The sequence below is a fragment of the Heteronotia binoei genome, chromosome 4, assembly GCF_032191835.1.
Source record: "Heteronotia binoei isolate CCM8104 ecotype False Entrance Well chromosome 4, APGP_CSIRO_Hbin_v1, whole genome shotgun sequence".
NCBI classification, from domain to species: Eukaryota; Metazoa; Chordata; class Lepidosauria; order Squamata; family Gekkonidae; genus Heteronotia; species Heteronotia binoei.
In genome coordinates, this window is record NC_083226.1 from 78,337,178 (window position 1) to 78,363,506 (window position 26,329).

Below are 26,329 nucleotides of genomic sequence, written 5' to 3' on the forward strand. Positions count from 1 at the left end.
GATAAACCAATACAGAGACTGTTCTTCACTTCTGAGAGCAGTCTCTCACCAAAGTCTCTAAGATTTAAAACCCCACTTCATGGGCTCTGCATTAGAGTCTGCCTTGTGACTTGTGTCACACTCTCGAGAGCATCTCCAAAAGACCTCTGCTCTCTCTCCAGTCTTCAACTTTCTTCAGCTCCATAACTGATGTTTGCAACTGCTTAACTGCCACTCTCCTTTGACAGTTTGAAGCAGTCCACCAATGAGTGTGTGTTCTATCAGCTGTCACTCAATGGAGCTTAGCATGCATATTGCTGCTGTTCGAATGGGAGTAAATATGCATTCTCTATCTAACTCTCACTAACAACCAATTTATGGTGTTCTGTCTCCAAGTTGACTTTGAGGGGAGACCTATGTACAGTGCATTACAGTAGTATAGTTTCAATGTTACTGTGGCATGGATCAATATGGCCAGGTCAGACATCTTACATCCTAGACTTTTTTTTGCAGCTGCATTACTTTGCTTCTCTAATAATAAAGCTGGATCTAGAATGACCCCAAGGCTTCTAATTGAGTCACAGGAGTCAGCTGAGCACCATCAAAAGTAAGGAGAATAATGTCCTTCAAGGCCTCCACCTTCTCAGCCATATTACCTCTGTCTTTTCAGGATTTAGTTTCAATTTGTTAACTTAGCATTTACAGGTTATGGCAAATCTTGACTTCTTTTCTGAAAGGATATAAAACTCCACACTCAACAGCTGGCAGTTTCTTACTATATCTGTGTTGCCAACTGCTCAATTGATATTCAAAGCAGATTCAGTAAGTTTAACATGTAAACTGAGAGGAGCCACAATTCAACCCTACTTTGGATTCACACTCTTTGACTGGAAGTCCTGTCCCCAGTTCCTGTCTGAAGGTTAGCTATGGATACAGATTTATAAATTGAAGGTATGCCACACAAATGCAGAGGTATATCCCTCATCAGTTCCAATTCATATATTATAAGAATTATTACCATGGTGACTATGTGCCTAATCTCATACTGAAGTCCTTAACTCATTTTGGACTTGCTTCAAACCAACAGAGAATTTTTCCTATAAATGAAGTATTAAAAGGATTATTAACCAATCCTAGAAATCATAATCATGGGCTTTTGAGACTCAATCTATATGCTTTAAAGATGATGTCTGCTCTAATTCCATATCTTCAGTCTTCCTATATATCCAAGTCCCAACTTAAAACAGCATTCAAAATAACACACAATAGTAAAACAACAACAACACACCACTAATAACATTACTTTTTCTTTTCCTTGCGTATTCCAATGAAAATCCCATGGTAGTTCAGCAATGACAACTAGGGCATCATTCATAAATTGAAACATGCATCTCTCAAATTCTTTGCCTCTTCTTATTTGCTGTGTCAACTTTCTTCCTTTGAGAAGCTCCTTAAAGTCTCTTCACTCCTTAAGGCAGCATTCTTAAGGATCCGAACAATTAGTGATGCCTTAGACCAGGAAGGACTGATTTTAAATTAAAGTTGTTGAAATAATGATTTAAATCCTTGGGGGGGGGGGGAGTGATTTAAAACAAGCTTCATATTTTGAAGCTCACTTATTTCCTGAACAAGAACATACACTAGTTGATTGCTGTATATGTATTTGTTTGTAATTAAATAAAGCTTTTACATAATTTAGACACATTATTCAGAATCTTTGTCCATAGTGCCCACATGCCTTTTGCACTGTAAAATGATGCCTATTTAAAGATTATGGGTCAGATCCTGTGCAAACCCAGGAGACAGATTTCTGCTGTACATACACAAAGATAACAAGATACATTGTACACAGATTAAGTAGTTTCCAATGAACAAAGTGGAATTTACTTCTGAGTAAAGACACTCAGATTGAGTTTAAATGTCCAAAACTTTCCAGAAGCAAGAGATGGTACTTACTGAGCTAAACACTATTTCTCTAAATGATGGAAAGTATATATGCACCCCATTTGGGTCAAAGTATCATAAATATTTACAATTTGATACAAACTCAGTGAAATACAGGGTGGCATATGTTTAATCCTAGCACCTGTGATAATGTGCTTGTTTCCAAGTCTAGTAGCAAGCACAATAAAAACAGTACATGGGTTATTGTGTCATTTCTAATGTGTAATCTCAGGTCAGGTATTTTCCTCTGATTATTCTCCTTTTTTATGCAGAGAAACAGCCTTTAGCCTAGTGTTTAATAGATGAAAGTGGATTTCACTTTTAAGAGAAAGTGCATAGCTTTAGAAGTTGTTTGTATTAATTCATATTTCCTTTTATGGAAGCTGCTGCTTTATCGTGTGCCAGACTGACTCCTAAGTCAAGAAAGAAAAACCTACTTACTGATCTAATTTCTGAGAGGGGCTTCACATGACCCCAACAACACAGGCAGGTACCACAGCAGTTTCCATGTTGCCGCTATTAATGTGAGAAGGGGGCCTTCATTTATTCTTTCCCTATGCATCTAATCTTTTATGGATCATAAAGCTACAGTTGGAATTATTTTATTATTCTGCACCTTATGTACTTTTAAATATTTCATCATGGAACAGAAAAGCGTAGCAAAATTTGACTGCTTTCTGAAAATGGGCAGAAGATATATTGGCTGGAATTTGATATCACACTTTTGTCATGCACCTCCATCACAAACCTGAAAAATATCACTACTTGCTATGAAGCCAACTGGTACATTCTGACTCCATTCCTTTTTTCATGGCTAATTCTTCCACTTATTTATATTTATTTTATGCCCTTCCTCCAAGGCAGCATACATGGTCCTCTCCTCCATTTTATCCTCTCAACCCTGTGAGGTACATTAGACTGAGAGAGAATTACTGGCCCAAAGTCACAGGGCAAACCGGGATTTGAACCTGGGTCCTCCCCACTCCAGACCTACTTCAATATTCTAACCACTACACAGTAGTAACTCTTATTCTTTCACTTACTCTTTGTCTCTTGTACTTCCTTTTTCCTACAAAGTTGATGATGTTATATGCAGGGCTTTTTTGAGCAGGAATGAACAGGAATGAAGTTCTGTCTGGCTTGGCATAGGGGGTGTGGACTAATATGCAAATGAGTTCCTGCTGGACTGTTTCTACCAAAAAAGCACTGGTCATATGACATACAAAATATACCTCTCTCTCTATCTGTGTGTGTGTGTTTGCACATGTGTTTGCTGTGAAAGAGTTAAAATGTGACAAGGAGAAGAAAGCTACAATAGGTTTTAAGTAGTGTGATACTCCCCACGCTTATTTATATATCTGCTTTACTTAAAACATTTGGCACTGAAATCCTGACAAACATGACACGGAAATTCTTATTGACAATACATAGGTACGGCAATGTTTAAGGAAAAGTTAATACCCAGAATCTGTGGGGTATATTCACAAATAATATATCAGTTGTGGCACTATAACTATGGAATTCCCTCCCCAGGGAGATTTGTCTGTCCCCCTCTATCACTGCCTTCTACCAGTCAGTGAAGGCTTCTCTGTTTTGTGTCATTCTGTCACCGACCCTCCACCCTGTTTATGTATTTTTGTTTAATGGCTGCTTTAACTGGTGTGTGTGTATCAGCATATCTTAAAGACAACTTTAATGTTTTTGATTGCTTGGCCACCTTAGTGCCAGTCCCATGACTTTTGCCACTGAATCTTTAGTTTGGACTCCGATATACTGCTGTTATATAGCAACTATTATGTTTTAATGTTTTATTGCTTTAATGTTTTATTGTTTTATTGCCCCAAAGGTCAGGATTCTGGGAGTCCTCCTGGAGCTCTCCCTGACTATGGAGGCCCAGGTAGCAGCCACTGCAAGTCTGCCTTTTTCCATCTGCAGCGGGTATGGCAGTTGGCCCCTTTCCTGGAGCACTGTGACTTAGCAATGGTCATCCATGCTACGGTCACCTTGAGAATAAACTACTGTAACACCCTCTACATGGGGCTACCTTTGACTCTGACTTGGAAACTGCAGCTAGTGCAGAATGCAGTGGCATGGTTGCTAATCGGGCTCCCTTGATGGGAACACATTTGACTGGTGCTAAAAGAGCTGCACTGGCTGCCTGTTGTATACTGAATCCATTTCAAAATGTTGGTACTGACCTTGAAATGGCTGAGGACCTGTCTATCTAAGGGACTGCCTTTCCCCATATACACCCTATTTACAACTGTAAAAATTTAAAATGTTTTATTATGATTGTTAGTCGCCCAGAGTCCGCTTGCGGAGTGGGCGACAGAAATCCAAAATAAATAAATAAATTAAATAATGGTTTTTGTTTTAAATTGCTGTTGAACCTGAGCTGCCCTGAGCCCACTTCAGCAGGGAGAGTGGGATACAAATCTAATACAATAAATAAAACATGTTTCTGGGCCATATTATATCTCACTCCAAACTGTGTTCCAACCAGACACAGCTACCTTCTTTCTTGCGCAGCTATATAAAATAGAGTTTCCACAACTTTCAAGAGGTTTTTTTTAAAGTAGTCACCCAATGGCCTCCGAAAATGTACATTAACATTTTCTCTCAGGGGTCACAAAGTGCAGAGCATATGGCTGGGTACTACAGAGAGATGTCTGACAAAGAAAAGTGAAGAAATGGGGCATTCCAGCACTATATGCTTGACTGTCAGGTTATGCCAAAAGGAGTGAGATCTTCCTTTTCAACAGGTACCAATCATTTTGGACCACATATCTCATCCTTAGCCTGCCTATGGGATGCTTTTAACTATAAATAAAATACTGGTTTTGTCTCAAGGAGTTGGCTGTTGCTCTGGTCATCCCATGACTTTTGCTACTGAATCTTTAGTTTGGATGTCAAGATCATTAGATGGGATCAGGGGTCGTTTTGTAAAAAAATCAGTGGCGGAGTTCATTAGCATATGCCCCCCCCCCCAGCCAAAAGCAACCTGATGCAAGGAAGGAGAGCCCCAGGTGAATGAGACCTGCTTGGGCTGGCTAGAGATCCATCCAGTCCAATCAGGCCTCGCTTGCCTGGGGCTCTCCTGGACCGCCGCCCCCCCCCCAAGTCAAAAGGCCAGCAAGCCACCTGCAAACCAAAATCACATAAGTGGAGAAAGGGTGGTGTGGGCTTATCCAGGGGTTAAATGAGGGCTGGTGGGGGTGTGACAAAGCCCCTGGTGGCTGGCTGCCTGCCTGCTCTCCTAATCCAGGGATTGTTATGCAGCTGCACTTAATATTCAATGAACAAGGTAGGTGGGGAGAAAGAGGGGGAGCCATCAGAAGGGTTTAGGAGCTGTGTTCCTGTGAGCTCCTGCTGAATCTGAGGCCTGGATGGGATCCTTGCATACTGAATGACAAGTTGTGTTATCATCCTGAAAGCCTGATCAGCCAGTTTATTGCCTTTTATTCTGACATACTTGGAAATGCAGCAGCAACAAAATAATCTTATAGTACAGGAAACGGAGCATCTCCAAAATAAAAGCAGAAGACAAGTAGTAGTGGGTATTGGCTGAAGCTGAATCAATCCAAGGCAGTAGCCTTGGAACAGATTTCAGATGGTAAGCACACATTTGGGGAACAGTCATCATGCTGGTGGGAACAGGATGCATGACTGAATGAATCATTCCCCCATGCCAAAGACTTCTTACCAAAAAACAGAAGCACAAGGAGACAGGTTCTATGCTATCTTCCCCTGGAGGTCCCAGTTTTCTATCAGCAATTTGAAAGAAAGTCTGCCTTGGTGAGGTATCTGCCTCACAGCTGCTTTCTGAAGCTATGTACTTATGTATTAAGCTTATACAAGAAGCTAAATGTTTAGCTACTCTTTTACCTACCAAGGCAATATGGACTGTGAACTCCACTCCAATGCCAACAGAAGCAATAAGGATGACTACAGGTACTGCGCTCAGTTTGATCCCAATTAAACCCATCATGCCAAAGAGTTCCACAGTCATCAGAGCCAGCACCATGACCTAAAAGAGATGAAGTCATTATTAGCAAACCAAATCTTACATAGAAATAGAGAGGGATAAAAAGCAGACTATGGTGGAGCTCTGAAAAAAACTCCTGTTTGAATCATTTTCCCTGTTGCCAAGAATTAATACAGCTATTTATGTCAGTATAGCTTATAAGTTGTTAATACAGTCTGAAGGGCATTTTCAGTAGTCCACTTACAATGAGATATTACCAGTACAGTGATCAAGCCAATGAAAGTGTCTGATAGGAAAAAGAAAGATACAGGATTTGGGCTTCTCCTCTCCCAACCCTTTGACGCAATTATGGAGTAAATGCAGTTGACCTTGGAGTAGTTTTAATGCACAGAAATAGTAAATGCCATAATGGGTGTTTGGTTACAAAAGGCCTCTTAGCTCTGAAGAACTTAGAGGGATTGGTCTGGACAAAGCAAAGAGTTAAAACCAAGGAGAGACTTTTATTTATCTGCTTTCATGTACCTTGTTTAAAAAAAGTAAGAGGCAGAGGGAAAATGTGAAATCAACATCAAAATGTTTCTTCAACTAAGACAGAATTGCAAGAAAAGACAGGTCTTTGTTAGAAAGGTAAAATCCTTTTATGTAAGCAAAAAACACTCCCCCGTAGGCTCTACAATAAATTATTTTATAAGCCAACGACTCATGAATGATAACATATACAGCCTATGTCTTTTGAAGGCTATTCCAGACTAAACATTTACCTTTTAACATACCTGCTGTACAGATCTATGGTACAAAAATGGTAATTGCTTTATAATTCTACGATTTTATAAGCTATAGGGAAGTTCATAAAATATAGACAGAGTAATATCAACATTCCATTTTGAAAAGAATACCTGTTTACTGAAAGATCTAAAGCACTTCCCAGAACATATAAAACACTAGTCTATACAATTTATGTTAATAATTTTATTTCTCTTCCCCCTGCACTTTCCACCCACCCCTTCATATCCCCACTTCAACACTGGTATAGTCAGACAGTCCATTTTCACAAGATGTTATTTTATGCTCATCATCTCCTCAAAGCACTGCAGAGTCCACATTGACTGACAGCAAAGGCTAGCTGGGTGCAGAGATCCAAGGTCTTTGTTGTGTAGAGTAAGCTCAGCGGGAAAGGGGTTTTTTTTGTAGCAGGAACTCCTTTGCATATTAGGCCACACACCCCTGATGTAGCCAATCCTCCAAGAGCTTACAGGGCTCTTAGTACAGGGCCCACTGTAAACTCCAGGAGGACTGCCTACAGCAAGGGGGTTGGCCTAATATGCAAAGGAGTTCCTGCTACAAAAAAAAGCAGCCCTGATGGACAGAGTAGCTCATGAGAAGAGCCAGTGCTAATACTCTGGGAGGAGGCATCTCACCCATAGCCCTTGAATCCTGAGATTTATTTGCAAGAAAACCTATATAACACCAAGCTATGTTAATTCTTACAAGGAAGTAAATCTTGCTGAACCCATCAGGCTTATTTTTAAAATGAGTTTCTAAGGGTTAATTTTCAGAACATAACCATACTTGCTTATGGACAGCTTTAAAACTCTGGAAATTGTCACACTTACTTGGCTATTTAGGATGGCCTTTACCTGATTGAATACTGATGGATTCGCCTTAAGTGATTTCCGCCATCATACAGAATAGCCATCTAACAGAATAGCACCAGAAATGTTAATTTTAAATGGGAATGTTTTAAGTTGATTGTTGATTTTAAATTTATGTATAACCTATTGTATGGATTGATATGTTGTTAGCCACCCTGAGCCTGCTTCGGCAGGGAGGGCGGGATATAAATAAAATGTTATTATTATTATTATTTAGAACAATTTTTAGTCAAGTGGCACTTTTAAGACCAACAAAAGTTTATTCAAGGCATGAGCTTTCATGTACATGCACATTTCTTCAGCTACACAGCAATGGAAGTTAATGTTTCAAATATATAAGCAGATGGCTCTACTTCATATGTGAACAGAAAATTAGCATACAATTTAATGAAGATCTTTGTCATATGCAAAGACTAAATAGCAATAAGAAGTTAAGTTTATAGGTCACAAAATGTTTTAATTTAATTATGGGGGGGAAACCCAGTGGAGCAATAAATCCGTCAAAGTAGGAGACTGATGTGTAAAAGTATCTTTCTTAAACATTAAGAGTAATGAAATCCAAACAAATTGTGACCTATAAACTTAGCTTGTTAATGCTATTTAGTCCTTAGTTGTTATTGCTATTTACTTTGCATATGTCAAAACATCTCCATTAAGTTGCATGCTAACCTTCTGTTCACCTATGTAGTGGCATCTGCTATATAAATGAAATATTCAGTTTCTAAGTATCTGAAGAAATGTACTTACACACAAAAGGTCATTCCTTGAATAAACTTTTGTTGATCTTAAAGGTGCCACTAGATTCAAAATTTACTCTACTGCTTCAGACCAACACGGCTGCTTACCTGGATCTATCTTGGCTGTTTAGAGTAACAGCACATTAGTGTTTTTTCTTTTAAAAATATATTTTTCCTCTAGGCAACAGAATGAGAGCAAAAGTTTAGACACCTTTACACACACACACACACACACACATATATTTAAAAACTTAAGTTAATGAGTTGTCCAAAGAATTTTACTATGAATCCTACTCCCCCAAGTTGAATAAATATGTAATGACTGATGCAATCTGCATACTCTATCAGTAGCCCAGACATAAACAAAACTTTCCTGACTGTAGCAAGAGCTATGCCAAAAGGAATTTGTCGTCAACAAAGACTTACAATGATCGCAGCAGTCCAGGGGTTCAGAAGGAAGAGGGCACACACCAGAAATGTGCAAGCCAGAACCACACTAATGGACAACAGGAGCCAGTGACGAAGGCCAATGTATTGTTCCCAAAAAAGGAATGGATATCCATTTGGGTAGCTGGGCACTCCAAGGTTGGTGTAGTTATTGCAAATTGCTCTCACTTTCTCAATAGCTTCCACAAAGTCAGAAGTATCACGCAGTCCATTGAGGTAGAAAGGAAACTGCGCATATTCTATTGGTTCAGCTTCTGGAACTAGGGGAAAAAAACAGGTAAACATTAGTGAAATAAACTTTTTGGATGAAAATATATGAACGCAGATTTGAATACTGCTAAAATTCCTATGCCAGAATCCCAAAGCATATTAATTGTGTCATGGGTGCATTTAAATATGGCAAGAAGCAACACAAACATTCCCTGCCTTATGGTGGTGGTGGTGGGGAGGATGCACTTCAACTGTCATACAAGCTTGTCTCCCAATGAGAACTGGAGGTACTACAAGGCAGCATCAAAGAATGTCATTGTGGAAATTGCAATATTTCCTCCATCATTGTTTTTTTGTGGCTGGGATATCTCTCTTACCCTAAGGCTTGCTGGGAATGCCAGCTCCTCTAGGAAGAGACTAACACATTTACATTACTAGCTGTACATGACTTTATCACTCCCTAAATTCTTGAAAATCATTAATATGTAATACAGCATAATACAATACCTACCCTCTCTCTAAATTTAGTTATGTCATTTCAGTTCAAACCTTCAGGAAACAAAACATACTTTAAAAGTATTTTAGCTGGCAACTTGTTTGAACTAGCCACCGTCACCTCCAATACTAGCATTTACTGACAGCTGTTTTTATAAACCCAAATTCACACATGCACTGGAGCACTGGGATTCGAATATCATAATAAGATTTACATGGGACTGCACTGGAAAATGGTTCAGAAACTGCAACTGATGCAGAATGAAACAGCCTGAGTGCTGACTGGGGCACATTGTAGGGACCAGATGTCCCAGCTGCTACAATAACTTTATTGACTCTCAGTCTTGTTCCTGGGCCCAATTCAAAAAGTTGGTGCTGACCTTTAAAGTCTTGGACCTGGGTTCCTGCAGGACCAATTTCCAATTTTATTATAATCAGTTTACCAGCAATTTCATAGTCACAGACCACAATTTCTGACTACATAAAAGCATTCTCATATTCAAATTCTACCAATGCTAAACCTTAAAAATAGAACCATTAACTATCTCTACTTTGTTAAAAACTTCCTCATATTTATGACTAAAAACAATATTTTGCTACTGCTTGAGTTATAGACTTAATATTTTCAAATAAATATTTCAGTAGCATGACATCTGCAAATTTCAAATAATTATCCAAAGTTTAAATTTAGAGACCTCCAACAACAATATGAACTTGCTCATAGTTTGAAATCTTCTAGAACTGGCCTTCTCCATGTACCAGATCTGCAAAAGGTTAGATTGGTGGGCATGTAGAGAGGGCAGTCTCCACGTGACCCTAAGTCGCAGAGTCCCCCCACCCAGAGACATAAATGGGCCTTTCACTGATGGCCTTCTGTATTGGAAGGTCACACATCTGCCTGAAGTAAAAGAGTGGTATAAGTGTTTTTTGGACTACATAATTTTTGATAAAATAGCAGATGTTAAGAGGTTAAATGAGTATCTTATGTCTAACTTCCTGAATAAGTGGTACCTGGTATTGGAAAAACTTCTAAAGAATGAGGATCCCCCATATTCTTTTAGTAATCATCGCTACTTCAAATTTATTTTGTTAATGTAATGTTTAAGAGTTGCATAAGATAATGATGTAATAAAATTATCATAGTAATTTTAATTCTGCTGCTGTTGATGATGTTTCATTGATGTGTTGTTGCATCAATGTGTTGTCATTAAAATTAATATTAAAAATATTTTAAAATATTTAAATTAATATTTAAAAAAAAAGATTGGCTGAGACCTCTGGAAGACCTCTGAGGAGTGCTAAGTGAACCATCTCCTCAAAGCTGGTTGTCCTTGACAAGATAAGTTTCTGGTTTTTATGAATGCCGTTATTTTATTATTTTTAACATTCTGTTAAACAGTTTAACAGTCATCTGCAATAATTCAAGGTTTTAAAGCCAGATTTGAAGGAGCCATTAGAGGAGTTTTGCTGTTTTAAATTAACTTTTTTATTTATTTGATGCTATTATTTTGTCAATTTCTCTGAAGGCCATGATAAGTGGAAAGGTGGGATACATACTTAGAAGTAAATAAAACAAACATCTGGGAGATGAACATGGTCCTCAACTGTGAATTAAAAAGAATTCTAAATCCTCCAATTTCTGCTAATGTAAGGGGTGATGCTATTGAAATCAGCATACAGATGACAGAACTGGAATTCCAGCAGCATGAAATACAGCTGTGAATCAGGGCCAACATTTGTAATTGTTCAGTTAACTACTTGGAAAGCTGAAGTTGGCTGATACATTTTCCTTGGGTATTAAAAATGAGCTTTAGAGCATGTTCCAGTCAATCAAAGAAAGATCCAATATTTCAAATGCTTTATTCTGGAAATCCATAATTTCTGTCCTTTAATGATTTGACACACCCAAATTTTCCATGCTCATATTTTGAAAGCAATGCTAAGCCCCTTGAACAACCAAAATTGCCTTCCCACAACAAGCATTTACTTATTGCCACTTTTGCTGTGTGTTCCAGACCCTGCAGGGTCATTCAGTTGACTTGCTAAACATGATTTGCCATATTATAATCTAAGCTATAAATTTTCATTAAGACAAGAGTTGGCTGACTGCCCAAAAGCTCTAGGGTTCGGATACAGCAAAGCACAATTTGCTTGTTCTCCAGTTGTATTTCCAGAAACTACTGGTCCTCTCCCCTCCTCACTCCTGCCACCCAATAACTAGCTAGCAGTCCACCCAATAAATCCAGTGTAAAAGCAAATAAAATGAAATTGGTATTGCCATTCATAATGCAAATAGGTGACTTGGGGGAGGTTTGAGAGGAAAGAGGATACATTTATGTATAGATCTCTCTCCCACCTAAACAACTCAGGCACAATGCAGGTGTTAGAGAATGACCTAATTTGCCAAAAATTCTTTGCTTGCCAGGCTGACAGATTTAGAATAAACATGATATAATTCCCAATGATTAAACTCTGCATTTGCAAAGACAGCATATCATGGGAATTGAAGGCTTTCCTTACGCATAAAATGAAAATGTCATATTAAAACAAAATGCCTATTGCAAGCCTTAGTCCTGATATAAACTATTAAAGAATTCATTTTTCAAAATGACAAACTGCTACTGAGATATGACATTCTTCTACTACATTACACAGCCACATCTGTCTCCTGAGGTTTTAAAAGTAACACAATATATTGTTCTGTTTACAATCTTGAGTCCTGTAGAGTGTCAGCCGACTCAAGAGTTGCTGGGTTGTGAAAGAAGGGCTGAGGCACTTATATAAACCATAAGACATTAAAATGAAATGTTCCTTACTTCTCAACCTGGTTTCTGGCATATAGTCTGCTTTGTCATGGACCCATTCTGGACGGTGGGGCCGGATGTTGGCTTGAGAGGCAGCGTAGGCCACGGGGTCATTGCTAACCCAGGCTGTCAGGTAGATGTAAAAGGCATTTGGGTTAATGATTCCATCTGCATCCACCAGACGTTGTTTAGTCAACTGGAAAACAGAAAGATTAGAAGGCTTTCAGAATGAAACTTGGATTTTAGGGATCTTGCTGAAATAGTTGCAACAGAAATAATGGAACAGGCAAGAGTATGTAAAACAGGATGACAATTTCCTACAAAAACTGTGTATTTAAACAGAGACTCCATGACAGGCAACTGTGGACAGAATGAGAGAATTTTTTCATTTTTGTTTCAGGATTTCAAGCTGTTGGAACTATAGTATAAAATGCTCTGCAAGCAGCTCATTAGAAACATTAAATCAACAGATGGTTCAGACAAAGATTGAGCCAATTAAACCTGAATTCTAAAACCTTGTCTGCACTCAAGAGGGAAAAGTAACCAAGTTGGAGAACATATTTAAAAGGTAGGTTTAGAGAGAGAGAGAGAGAGAATCTGGCAGGACTCCTATAGATGTCTGTGTGCAGTTAACCTCTGTTGTTAACATTGAAGGAAATGCCACCCAGTAAATGGAGGAGAGCTATAAAAATAAAACAACATCTGTATAAATTTTGCTAACACTTGCCTCCTATGACCTATGTATTCAGAAAATGCCCAACACCAAGAAAACAGATGAGTGTATTCTATTGCTGGGGTCACTGTGGGCAAATGAATTTGGGGAGGAAGACAGCATCAAATATTCTGGGAGCTGGGACAAAGGTTGCCTTGCCAAAGAAATAGGGGGAAATGCAGAAGATGGAGGATGGACTGTAATGTAGGGAGGGGGGGAGAATAAGACTTTTGTTTTATTTTTCATTCTGTTCCAACTCTCATTTCCAGGTCTTTTTAATTATGTGAAAAACAACAGCAACAGCAGTAAAAAAAAAGTGGAATCCAGAGATCTGGATTCAATTAATCCACAGGATATGCAACAACTGTATGTCTTCAAATTGTCTTTGAAACTGCAGAATATCAGACCCTGTGGGTGCAGCAGCACACTTTCTTCCCTTCCAGGCACAGGAAATTGTATCAGGAGACCAATCGCATTTGTCCTCTAGTCTTTGCTGCTGAACAACAACAAAAAATCGATTGGGGCATTTCACCTTTACTCTCTTGTTTTCCCAAATAAATAATTTTGTTATACATGACCACATATTGCAATACGTGGCTGTAATACAAAGAGTTTATATGCAATGTTACTTTGAAGAAAAATGGTTTTTGTTGCTGGCAAAAAATAAAAAGAGGGCAACCCCCCACAACTTCTGGGAAGATCATTAGTGTTATTTTCTATATACAATTAAATTAGAGACAATGAACTAAGTTTCCCTTATAGAACTAAAACCAAGACATAGCCATTACAGACCTAAAAACCTATTTGTCTGCTTCTAGAAAAAGAGCTTTGTGAGTACCTGGCGTACTGAACTTGCAATTCACACATCCATTGAGCCAGCCTACCCACTGATCGCCACTAGCCCAAACAAACCAGCAAAATTAGCACAAAGGGAACAGTAGCTGCAGCCCTTAACCAGCAACAGCAGAACCAAGTGTGCCCAGTAGGGAGATATTTTTGATATACTTTTTGCTTAGCTCTTCTGTTAATGGGAAAGCTGCCACATGAAAGCTTCCCCAGTGTAAATAGTATTATTAGTCTTCTCAATACTGCCATGCCCAAAATAATAAAAGTGTGCAGGGAAAAACACCGTCCTCATATGTGAGTCATCACCATTTAAATAGCTATGGCAACACTTAGATTTACTCTATCATCAATAATATAGCGCAGGGGTGGCCAACGGTAGCTCTCCAGATGTTTTTTGCCTACAATTCCAATCAGCTCCAGCCATTGGCCATGCTGACTGGGGCTGATGGGAGTAGTAGGCAAAAAACATCTGGAGAGCTACCGTTGACCACCCCTGATATAGCAAAATGTCTACAAAATGGCAGAGCAAATAAGTAGAAAAAAACCTTGTCATGAACTTCTTACCCAAAGCTTTGCAATAAAGCCACCTTGTGGTCTTCCACATTCTTGAGCAATTTCCACAAGGGTAATTTGCTCTAGATTAATTGCTGTTTCTTTCTACTTTTCCACAGCATTGTGATATTTCCATACACTAACCTGGTTTCCCTCAAGTTTTCTGAGATTTTTCCTGGTTGCATGATGGTGTATTGCAATGTCCATTATCAGTTTTAAAAAGTGTGTGTGGAGGGGGAGATGGCTGCCACAGCAACTGGGGCAAACAAAATGCAAGGAAACCTGCCATCTGGAAGCCCCACTACTGCTGTGCTGCATCAGCAGCTGCATTAGCAGTGGGACTTCCATAGGAAAGCACTGAAGTGTAGGAAAGGTCATGATGTGTCATTCCAGCATACATTCAGGTGTACGGAAAGTTGTTTTGGATGAAAAAATACAGCAGATGTTCTAAATGGAGATTTCATCCTTTCCTCAATAAGGCTTATAGTACTCAAGGACAGATTGTGATTTTCTGTATCTTTTGCATAACTTGAAGGCAGTAGACCGGAGTTACTAGGTGCTTTGAAAGTGAAAACTTCATTAGATTCAGGAATGCATGACTTCTTCAGCAGCTAAACATAAAAAGTCAAACACTTTGCCACTCACTTCCCTCTTGTTCCAACTTCCAACAGCTGAGTGTTTGTGTCAGAGGCACACTCCCATGTTGGCTTTCGTCCTTGTTGCCCCCACCCCACAGCCAGACTCACCCTTTCTCCTCCTTGTCACACAGGATTTTCCCTCCATTTTTTCTTCTTTCCCCTTCTGACTGAGCAGCCCATTTAATCTATTTTCTTCTTATTTGGTTTATGGCTGTCCTACCCTGTCACATTATTATATTTTGATGCTAGTGAAGTCCAGGGCCTTGAAGGAACAGACAAGATCCCCTTCTTAAACTTATACTACTAAAATGGCACGCAAGAGGCTTTTGAAAGTTCAAAAACAAACAAAATATTTTATTCAATTTTGAGGGGAAAAGGTAAAGTGAAGTCAGGGGTAAAATATCTGAGATAGATCAACAATAACTCTGAGGTAATTTAATAATTTAATATGTTTGCAGCAATTGAGAGTTATAAACTTTTCATAAAGGTCTAAGGAACTTTGAGATGAGAGGCTTTGGTTTCAGTGTCTGCTAGATACCCTAATATATGTTCTTTAGTTTAACTGACTCTTCAGATTTCAGATGGCAGGGATACACTGTAAAGTACCCATATTTCTTCTCCAAATACACCAAGGATTACTCCTCTCTTTAGAGCTATCTCCCTTTTCAATTGGGCAGGGTATTACTTCTGTAAACTATAAGTTCTGTCCCTATTTCTGGCCTGCATGGGGGTCTTTGATGATCTTTCCATTCCTCGGAGAGCCAGTTTGGTGTAGTGGTTAAGTGTGCGAACTCTTATCTGGGAGAACCAGGTTTGATTCCCCACTCCTCCACCTGCACCTGCTGGAATGGCCTTGGGTCAGCCATAGGTCTGGCAGAGGTTGTCCTTGAAAGGGCAGCTGCTGTGAGAGCTCTCTCCAGCCCCACCCACCTCACAGGGTGTCTGTTGTGGGGGAGGAAAGTAAAGGAGATTGTGAGCCGCTCTGAGACTCTTCGGAGTGGAGGGCGGGATATAAATCCAATATCATCTTCTTCTTCTCCTTGCCATCTTCCCAGTCCTCAGTCAGTACTACACTGTCTTCTCTTCCACAGTCAGTTCCCAAATCTTTCTTCTCAACTGCCGCTATCCAATGAAATTTGTTTGAGCAGCCTGTCACTCAAAGGCTCTCTGGCTTTGTGAGCCATTAACCTTTCACAGTCCATCACATTATACAGCACTTAAGAACTTTTAAAATACAGTCCATCACACCCTGAAAAAAAAGTTTTACTGAGTCCCTGCAAAACTGGGATGCAGCAAGAATTTTTTGGTTTGAAAATAGCCAAACAGTTGAACAAATAATTAGTCCCCTCATCACAACTGGCAATCAGAACATGAGGTGAAGCTGGCAGGTGATCAAACATACCTAACTAGGACGTGCCCCAAATTACATTTTTCTTCATTGCAGGTCAAGGAGAATTCAATATCTAATATTTGGGGCGGGGCTGTAATGGCTGCTCTAAAAAATATCTCATCCAGAGGAATAGCATCTGGTAGAGAAGATACAGTAACTCTCTGAATATGTAGCCACATGTCATATTTCTTAAAAAGAAACAAACATTATCCACTAATCATGATGGGAGTTTAGCTGATATCATATTAGAGGGATCAGGTCAAGGTACTTTAAACTTGCATTTTTTTAGATTGTGCTAGTTCCTAAACTGAAGGTGCATGATTGGATGCTTACACATTTTTTTTTTTAAAAAAAATCAATGTGCCTACAAAATTGGTACAATAAAAAAAAATCTACTCATAGTAGCTAGATATCAGGAGAGGGCTAGCTTAGACCTCTTTTAGCTTTACAAGAGAGCTTTTATTCAAGTGGTCTGCCACCTGTGATATGAAATGACATAGACTAGGAATAGTTATGTCATTGTAAGCACCGCTTGTATGAACTCGATCTTAGTACGGAAATTTGTTTTAAAATAACACTGGAAGGCCTAGCAATAGTCCCATGCACCTTAAAAATGAGTATTAAAAAGGAATAAAGTAATCTGTGCAAGGGCTGAAGTAACTATCACTCAACTCAAGAAGGAAGCACTGGCAAGAGAACTGCTACATCTATCTGTGAAGATATTAGTGTCCTGGCAAAGAGGCAGCAGCAGGGAAGGGAAGAGATAAGGATTATAGTTGACCAGACATCCTGGGGCAAACTGAGGCCCAATTGTGCTAGGGTTGCCAAGTCCCATTTAAGAAATATCTGGGGACTTTGGGGGTGGGGCCAGGTGACTTTGGGGGTGGAGCCAGGAGACATTAGGGGTGGAGCCAAGATCAAGGCTGTGACAAACATAATTGAACTCCAAAGGGAGTTTTGGCCCTCGCATTTAAAGGGACGGCACACTTTTTCAATTCCTCCCTTCCATAGGAAATAATGAAGGATAGGGGCACCTTCTTTTGGGGCTCATAGAATTGGACCCCCTGGTCCAATCTTTTTGAAACGTGGGGGTTATTTTGAGGAGAGGCACTAGATGCTATACTGAAAATTCGGTGCCTCTACCTCAAAAAACAGACCCCCCCTGAGCCCCAGATACCCGTGGATCAATTCTCTAAGATTTGCCTTGTAGTTAGCAACATTTTGCTCACTTCCCTTCCCCCCCTTTCCATATTCATCACCTTACATTTTAAATATGGTTTTTCTTTTTATGAATTTGGTGTTATCATGGTAACTTTGCACCCACGGACAAAACCTTCTTTTGGACTCCCCAAGGAAGGTCACTAAGAAAATCCAGGCGTTCTTAATATGTAGAAGAGTCTTTCAAGAGGCAGAAAAGATTGTTTAGTTTCCAGGGGAGGGAGGGAAGGGAAGGGAGCGGGCGAAGGAGAGCGGGGCCAATCACCTGCCTGGCTGGGCTTGGCAACATTCAAGGGCGGGCCATCGGAGATCTTCGGGGTGGAGTCTTGGGGAGGGGGCGTCAGGATCCAGCCAGCCAGCCGTGCTGCCAGCAAGGAAGTGGCTCTGCCTGGTGGAAGGGTCTCCTCAGGAGGAGAGGGGGGGCTGCCCAGGGAAGGGGTTGGGAGCGCGCTAGGACTGGGGCTGCTGCGCTTCTCCCGAGCTCTGGCACCTTCGCCTTCCCCCCACCCCCGACAGCTCCCTCCCTCCCGTCCCCTGCCCTCTTTGCCATTTGGGTTCGCCCTCCAGAGCGCCCCCCTCCGGCTGGTCTTGAGGAGAAGCGGGAGTCGCCCTCTCCCGTGGCTGGCTGCGCTCCACTCCGAAGAGTCTCAGAGCAGCTCACAATCGCCTTTCCCTTCCTCCCCCACAACAGAGACCCTTACACTTAAGAGATCCGCACACTTAACCACTACACCAAACTGGTAGGGATTCCTCGGGAGGAGAGAGAGGGACTGCCTCTTTGGCGGCGCGCTGGGCAGGGGAGCTCCTGCTGGGCCGTGTGTGTTTTGTGTGCTGCCCTTCTCCGGTCCGGAGCTCCTGCACGTTGGCCTCCCCCGCCCCCACCACGAAGGCTCCCTCCCTCCCATGCCCTTCCCTCCTTGCCTTTTGGGGCCTTCTTGATCGAGAGGCCAGCGGCCTCCTGAGCGCCCCTCCGGCTGGTCTGGGGGGAAGGAAAGGGGGGGTTGCCCTTTGTGGCCGGCGGGGCCTTGCAGCGCAGCAGGACGCGGAGGGGGGGAGGAGCCAGACAGCAGGTGCCCGGGCCATGCTGCGCTCGCCTGTGCCTGGCAGTAGGGTCTCCTCGGGAGGAGCGAGAGGGGCTCCCTCCCGCACCGTTTCCTGAGGAATGGCTTGGGGTAGGGTTGCCGTTTCCCCCTTCCCCCCCCCCGCTTCCATTTTTGGGGGGAGCGGGAGAAGAGGGTGGAAATCCTGGGGTCCCCTGCCAGGGCGGGAGGGTTGGGACCCCTAAATGGTGCTGACCCCATCTCAGAGTCTTATCTTGGTTCCTTGAATACAGAACTGGCCCTAGTGTGCCACACAATTGACTGGTGTACCAATGTTCAACATGAGTGATAGGATATGCCAACCCCTGTGCTATTTTCCAAAATGAAGAATCTTCCATAGTCTGAGGTCCAATGCAGATATACAGCTGTTCGGCTGCAAAACTATGAGCTCACATGCCTCTCCTTGTGTTCTCTCACAAGTAATCTATCCCCACCTCAAGAGTTTTGCTATGGTTAGTATTACAAGTATCAGAATATTTTCAGTAAGTTGAGAAACATTTGAAACTATGATCAGAAGCTGTTTGAAAATATGTTGTTTAGGCCAACTGTAGAGTGCATTAATGCATATGTAATACTAATCAAAGTTACACACAGGAAGCATATAATAATATAAAATATGTGACCAAGTTGATACAGCAGGTATTTACCCACTGAACTGCAAATACATGACAGAAAGTCACATGACATCACAGTCATGTCACAAGAAGAAAGGGAGTCAGAATTATGACTTCAAAGGTATCAAGGTCAGGGCAATGGGTAGCATTCCAAGGAAGATAGTGACAGGAAGCACAAGAGAAGAATCTTGCACATTGTTCTGTACTTCTCCAAGTGTTATAATGGGAGTGTAGGAAGATCCTCCAGATTCCAAAACCTGATCTCAGCTGCACATTAAGGAACTGAAAAAAGTTTATTTATGTATAATATAACTTGGGCCTAGAGGTTCTAACTGTAATATCTCCAGCAGCCATTTTAACAACAATTCTGCTTTTTCTTCCCAGACACAACCAAGAGGTAAATGGCCTTTCTTTACTGTGCAACTCTTACCACAAAGAGGAGGGTGAGATAAAAATGTTAGATATTCTGTAGTAGATATAGGCTTGTCAATCCCTAGGTCCCAGCGGGGCTTCTCCCACTTTCCCAGGCTCCTTCCCTCCCCCAGTCAGCTGGCCAGTGGGAGGAAGCTCCGCCCCCACAGCTACCATGTGCCTTTCCCCTTCAGAAGGCTAGGAGAAAGCTTGCAAAGGCTCCTGGATGGTGTGTCTGTGGGGTGAGCTGAATGGGGGTGGGGTGAGCAGGCAGAACAACATGGCTGCTCCCAGTTGCTGTGAAAGCAGCCAAAACCTTCTGTTTGTTGTACAAGCTTTTCAGAGGTCATTTGCATAGCAAAGGGTAAACCTGAACCTTTGGTTTCCCTGTTATTGGAAATTCAGCAACTTGTGAGTAAATTGCCGCAGTGAGACCACACAAGTGTGGGATTGCAAACCGTTTTATTTTTGCTTCTGTATGTGTGTGAGTGAGAGAGAGAGAGAGAGAGAGAGAGAGAGAGAGAGAGAGAGATGATTTGCAGCTACTTGGGTGAGGAAATGAAGACTATTATTATTAACTAGGAAATGAAGACTATTATTATTAACTAGGAAATGCCTCTAAAAAAGTGCTCTTGGTTACTGAATTTTATGGAATTATTGAAGATCGAATGTTTTAGCACCATTGTAATTTGTAAATTTTAACTTGTAATTTGTCTTAACTTGGATTTTATTTGCAATTTATGTAATCTGATGTATAATGTATTTTATGTTGTAAGCCGCCCTGAGCCTGCTTTGGCGGGGAGGGCGGGATAGAAATTAAAAGTTATTATTATTATTATTATTATTATTATTCAGGGGAACTGAACTGCTGTGTTTTTATTTATTTATTTTAGGGAAAGTCTCCTGGCCCCACCCCCAAAGTCCCCAGATATTATCTGAGACTTGGCAGCCCTAAGTAGATATTTAATTATATATTACATTTTTACTGGATGACACTGAGCAGATACAGGTGGTGAAGGAAGACCATCACCATTACAGCCACACATGAGCTCTTACATGCTCACCTGGATCTACCCAGAGTTTTCCTGCAACTGTCACTCAGACTTTTGTCCTTGCTGCTTCATTGTCTTGCAGTTCCACAGACTCTAGCATGCAGAAGAGGGCACTCTGCAGCTATCATGCAAACCCCACCTGCCCAGCCACTAAAATATCTGCATTCCAGGCACTGATTAGGGTTTTGGCTGAATATCATCAGTACATTAATAAGCCCAACAAAATTGTATAGTGACTTATTTGCATTGCTGCATTTAAGCAAATACAGTCACAACAGTATTTTAGAAACTACCTGGCCAATATCGATGGGTTTCTCTCGGTTGCTTGTTTGCACCAGAAGTTTGTAAGCTAGAACAGCATCATCTGATCCATTTTTGTAGCTGCTGTATGTGATCTTCCCAGCTTCCCAGTCATGGTCAAAGGCATCCTGAAGCCCTGTTAGAAAGTGAGGAGGCATGATTTTTTAAAATAAAGCTTACAAATAGATACATTATAGAGGAAAACTGTTTAGAAAGATCTTAGGATGGTTCCCACACAGTGTTTTAGAGCTATCAGCTCTGGCATAAGCACTGCTTATCACTGTTTGAGGATTCTTTCTCACTGCCCATTTCTGTCTCTTTCCATAGCCCTGGAACTAGTGTGGCCTGGCTAGAGTATTAACACCTGCCTCCCAAGCAGATGTTTGGGAGGGTGCCCCTGGCCTGAGATGCTGGCTTCTCAGAACTCCAGAGCTTTGACAGCAGGCCTTACCTATCTTCCAGCTAGTCTGCGGAAGGCTGCCAAACTGGAGCCTCAGACAGACCTCCTTCTGCTTCAGAACTGGTCCAATTCTTTCACGCCCACTTAGCTAAACTCCACCACACACACGGAAATATTCTGACATTAAAAGCAAGCTTGTGGGTTGTTTTTTTTAAAATAAGAACCAAGTGTGGCTGCCCACTTGGTTTTTATCAAAGAAAAAATAGACCAGCAAATTCCACATGTACATTGCAATTTAAAAGATACAAACAGGTACATTTTAAGACAGCTATGTGTACATATTAAGAGAAAAAATGATCATATTATGTACTATTAAATTTGAACTGGCCCTTTGGTAAACAATCTCCTAATAGAAAAGATGGCTCAATGAACCATGATAGGAATCCATCATACTCTCTCAGCCTAACCTACCTCAAAGGATAGGAGAAAAATGTAATCTGTTTTAGGTCTCCACTGGACAGAAAGACAGGGTACAAATGCAGTAAATAAATCAAATAAAATAACAAAGCAAAATGGGTTTGAATGCTAGATATGCTATTCTAAAAAGAAAGGGGCACAATAAGAAATACTGCTTTTACCTTGTGGTGCCAATAATTTGTAAATTTTTGCACTAACTGCTCCCAGCCCTGTGGCAGAAAGGAATACATAATTCTGAAACTGCAATTCACATGGTAGCTCGGATTAACAGATGACTGTTTTCTTTTGAACACATGGAAGGGAGCGTGGAACAATCCTACTACAAGTCTGAGCTTAGTGCTGGATCACAAACAGGTCCCAAAATCAGCTACTCAGTTTCAAGATTTTTAAAAAAGTAGTTATTTCCAGGTTGAATAATATCAAACAGAAGCTCTTGTATTCATCTCTGGCACATGACCACCAGAAGTTTCTCTTGCAGAAGCATCACTGCAAAGAACAGGAGTCAGGCAAAAACAACTCATGTTCGAGTCTGACTGCAATAACAGAGTCTGGCATAAATTTAAGACCACTGTCTGAAATACAGCTCTGAGCATTCACACCTCTAAAACGACTTACACAATGGGGGAAAGAGACATTTTATGCTCTGTTGTTTCAGCTACCACTAGGTGCTGAAGCCATAGGTTACATCACGACATGACCAGAAATTCTGCCGCAAAGCCGGAGGAAAAAAGAAATCCACACTCCAGCTCCCAACTTCAAACAGCTCCTTCTTGAGCACAGCATGAGTGAACACGATTTTGTCAATTTGTTCCATCTGTTCAGCTTGTGCAGCTAATACAAGTTGTGGGATCTGCTGCCAGCACGTGTAAAGATCACAGCCAACACCTATTCACTCTCAACTATTATTTGCCTCCTTGCCATCCTTTTCCAAGAGGGTGGGGGGAAGGAGGCAAAATACCTCACAGCACAAATTTGGATCAGATTTAGAATAGGAAGCTGCAGCCCAGCAATAAGGAGGAGGTATGAGAACAGATGATGAACCACATGGCCAAGGGGGGAATAATCCATCGACCCACCTCACAGCTGCACTGAGCAACTGTAATCAAAACCATCATTACAGCCCTGATAGGTTAGCTACAGCTATAAAGAGATAAGAGTGGTTGGAAGAGAAAACATGGCCGGAATGACACAGCCTTAGGGTCTGGATGCTCATTCACATTTACAAGCCCTCCTCTGTTTCCTTGAAAGCTGCCTCCCATGTAGAAAAGACACAATCATAGCTCATTCCTTAAGTTTAAAAAAAGCAGCAAATGAAGCAAGCCTGCAAAATATCCAACACACAGTCCTCCAGCACCTGGCTAGAAAAACAGAGCAGCTATTGAAACTGAGTTATTCTACTACCATCCAGTCAACTTCAAAGCAGCTGCTAAGAAAACTCTGGTTGCTGGGAAAACTCAGACATATAGACGGGAAGTGGAAAAAAATGGAAATCCTTCCTTCCAGTAAAAAGCTTCCCCCACCAAATTAAATTATTGTGAATGCAGATTTATGTTATTGGTGTGCACATATACTGTGTAACCTGTCCTCAACTCTCTAAAATTGAATAAACAAATAGTAAACATGAAACCATCACAGTCGATTCATAAGAATCCTATCTTGTGGGTTAGGGTTAGGGCAAACCTTCAATAAATGCAATGTAATAGGATTCTTCCGAAGAACAGAAATGACAGAAATTTTTAAAAATTAACTTCACAGAAAATCTGAGTTTGCTTGGGGTTTCCTTTACCTTGCAACCAGTCTCTGAAGTAGTGCAACCACATTTTTGGAAGTTGCTTGTCCTCTTCCAACAAAACATATGTCACATTGCTAAACCTTTTGTGAAGTTCATAAAGTAAGTGTTGGACATTGGGATAATCTGCTTTCTGGGTAACTATGTACATGTGGTAGAATGAGAAATACTTGAATTGGGCAGCAATGAAGTCATATTCCCGGGTTTCCCGTGGTACAATGTCCGTAAGATCAAGTCCATCCCTTACGCAGGTAGTTCCATAAAGACTGAGGCCAAGCAAGCCCAGAAAAAGAAAAATGACTATGATCTGAAACAGAAAAAGGTTGCCATGCTTAATGGGGGGAAATGGCAGCATTCATCTTACACTACAAAATCAACTCAATGTGCATCTTCTTGCAATGCTCATAAAGAAAGAATAGAGCCACTTCTCCCAGCATGCACCCCTATGGCTAATGCACAATGTAGTGGAAGGTCTGTGTAATCACTTTCAGCAATGCCAATATCCTGACTGTCTCATGCCACCCTAAGCCTGCCTCGGCGGGGAGGGCGGGGTATAAATAAAATTTATTATTATTATTATCATCATGTGCCATCATAGCGTAGCCAGATGCCTCAATGGCTCAAGTTTTGTACTGAATCCAAGCAAGTGCTGTTGGGCTACATGCTAGCTTATTTGGCCATATTGACTTTGCCTCTCACACGCAACAGGCTATCCTCATATGAAAGACAACATTCAAGTCTGGGCCTTTGTGCCATGTTGCACTAGTTTGCACTACTCCATGGCACTTATTTATGTTCACAAAAGATTGTACCTAAAGTTTGCACTGAAACTATGGGACATCATAGGGCTTTTCTTGACACATGACTGTGATGCCACATTGCCTCCCGTCACATACTTCCAATTCAATGAGTGCCATGATCTCAGGTCTGGAAAAGCTGAAGATACTCCAGCAGAGAAGAGAATTGAACTGAAGCTTGTTGTTTGACACAGACCCATATTTCAGAAGTCTTGCATCAGCCTGACCACAGTGGAGCATGTGGAAATACCATTGTGGCAGAGAATGGTGAGGATTCTGAGGTCTAAATGTGGAACCTCAATCAGTCTAACTGTTGAGGAGAAGGGAGAGAATATGGAGAAAAGGGAGCAACCATGGTAAACTGGAAAGTAACAATGGCTTTAAAAACATTGCTTATCATAATTTCTGAACACAGCCCTAGAAGAATTACTGAGTGATCTGGATATGCAAGGAGAATGTAGCTTGGACCTCTATCCTGGATCCTCAGGAAGATACCCAAGTTGCATTTCCATCTTCTAGAGATATCAAATAATGCTCCTTTGCTCGGCTGAATGGCCAGTGGATATAACTAACCAGTACTCAAAGCAAAGATATTTACCTTAGATTTTGGTTTTAATAGGAATGGAGCATACTGCTTTTCTGCAAAAGATGAGAGGGTCCATTTTGTGCAGGCTGGCTCAAGGCAATGCAGTGTAGAGTCTGAGAACTGGGAAAGGAGATCCCTTGTTGAGCTTGCACTTTCTGGGCTTTGGCAGCTGAGATTATCTTGTGTCACTGTGACAGGCTGCACTGATATTTCTGAGCGAGGTTCTGCTGTGGTATAATAAACCTGGGTATGAGGATCGTATTCAGTGCGCAGCTGGACCGTGGACTGCATTGTGATCTGAGTTTCATGTGCAAAGCTGTGGCTGCTGTAGGGTGGTGGAGGGCTGTAGCGTGTGTTGTCACCAGTGTCCATGTATGCTTGAGGCTCAATCTGAATCACTCTGCTGACACATGGACTGAAAGGAAAAACGGGGAGGGGGAATCATTATGCTTATTGTCATGGCAGAAAGAAATACTGCAATGGATTATTTCTGCAAATATAATTACTACTGATTTAATAATAAATGTTTAAATAAAGAAGCGGTGAAATGTTCTACTTTACAAACAAAAAATTATAAAAATATATTAGAAAAATCATACAACTTGAAATCCTCATATTTAAAAAATGGCTACAAACTGTTAACATTGTAGCCAGTTAGTAGTCTGGCTTTCCAATTATTACATTTAAATAAATTCACATGTTGCAAAATCTCAATTAGGGAATATACTGAAGGGAAGCAGCACTTTCTCTTAATTTTCATTATGTTACAACTTAAGGTTTGTGACACATTCCAAGAATAATCTGACCAATTTACCTTGTAAAGCAGCAAAATATATCCAGTCTTCGATCTTCACGACGATATAGATCCATACTCAAAATAGCAGGGAAAATTAACAGGACCATGGCAAAATTGAATACTACTACCACAGCAGCCTAGATACCAACAGAAGGAGAGATTATATGACCAAGCCTGATGCATTACAATAAGGAGGCTTAGAAAAGAAAATCAATACAACAATTTCTATTTAACACCCTGTTTGTCGTAACAACACATTTTTATTCAGGGTTCTGCTGAAGAGTAAAATGAGTATTTAAGAATTGCTATTTCATAATAGGAAGTGTACCCACATTTGAAAGGCTAACTGTCACCCTCAGTCTTTCAGGAAAGAGATCTGCTGATCAATGATTGATAAC

At 40.9% G+C, this 26,329-nt stretch overlaps 1 protein-coding gene across 2 annotated transcripts in view; it reads right to left on the reverse strand.

The window, feature by feature from the left end:
* Positions 1–26,329, reverse strand: part of PTCH1 (patched 1) — a 154,235-nt gene that overhangs the window by 52,256 nt on the left and 75,650 nt on the right. For both annotated transcript variants that reach the window (XR_009555261.1, XM_060235456.1), the window contains exons 13-19: positions 25,950–26,068; positions 25,148–25,550; positions 23,750–24,059; positions 21,080–21,222; positions 12,266–12,449; positions 8,724–9,004; positions 5,813–5,950 (exon numbers count right to left, since the gene is read on the reverse strand). Coding sequence is in view for 1 of the 2 variants with exons in the window: in XM_060235456.1 (XP_060091439.1) it covers positions 5,813–5,950; positions 8,724–9,004; positions 12,266–12,449; positions 21,080–21,222; positions 23,750–24,059; positions 25,148–25,550; positions 25,950–26,068 (1,578 nt within the window). In the remaining variant the exon portion in view is untranslated. The remainder of the gene's footprint in view (positions 1–5,812; positions 5,951–8,723; positions 9,005–12,265; positions 12,450–21,079; positions 21,223–23,749; positions 24,060–25,147; positions 25,551–25,949; positions 26,069–26,329) is intronic.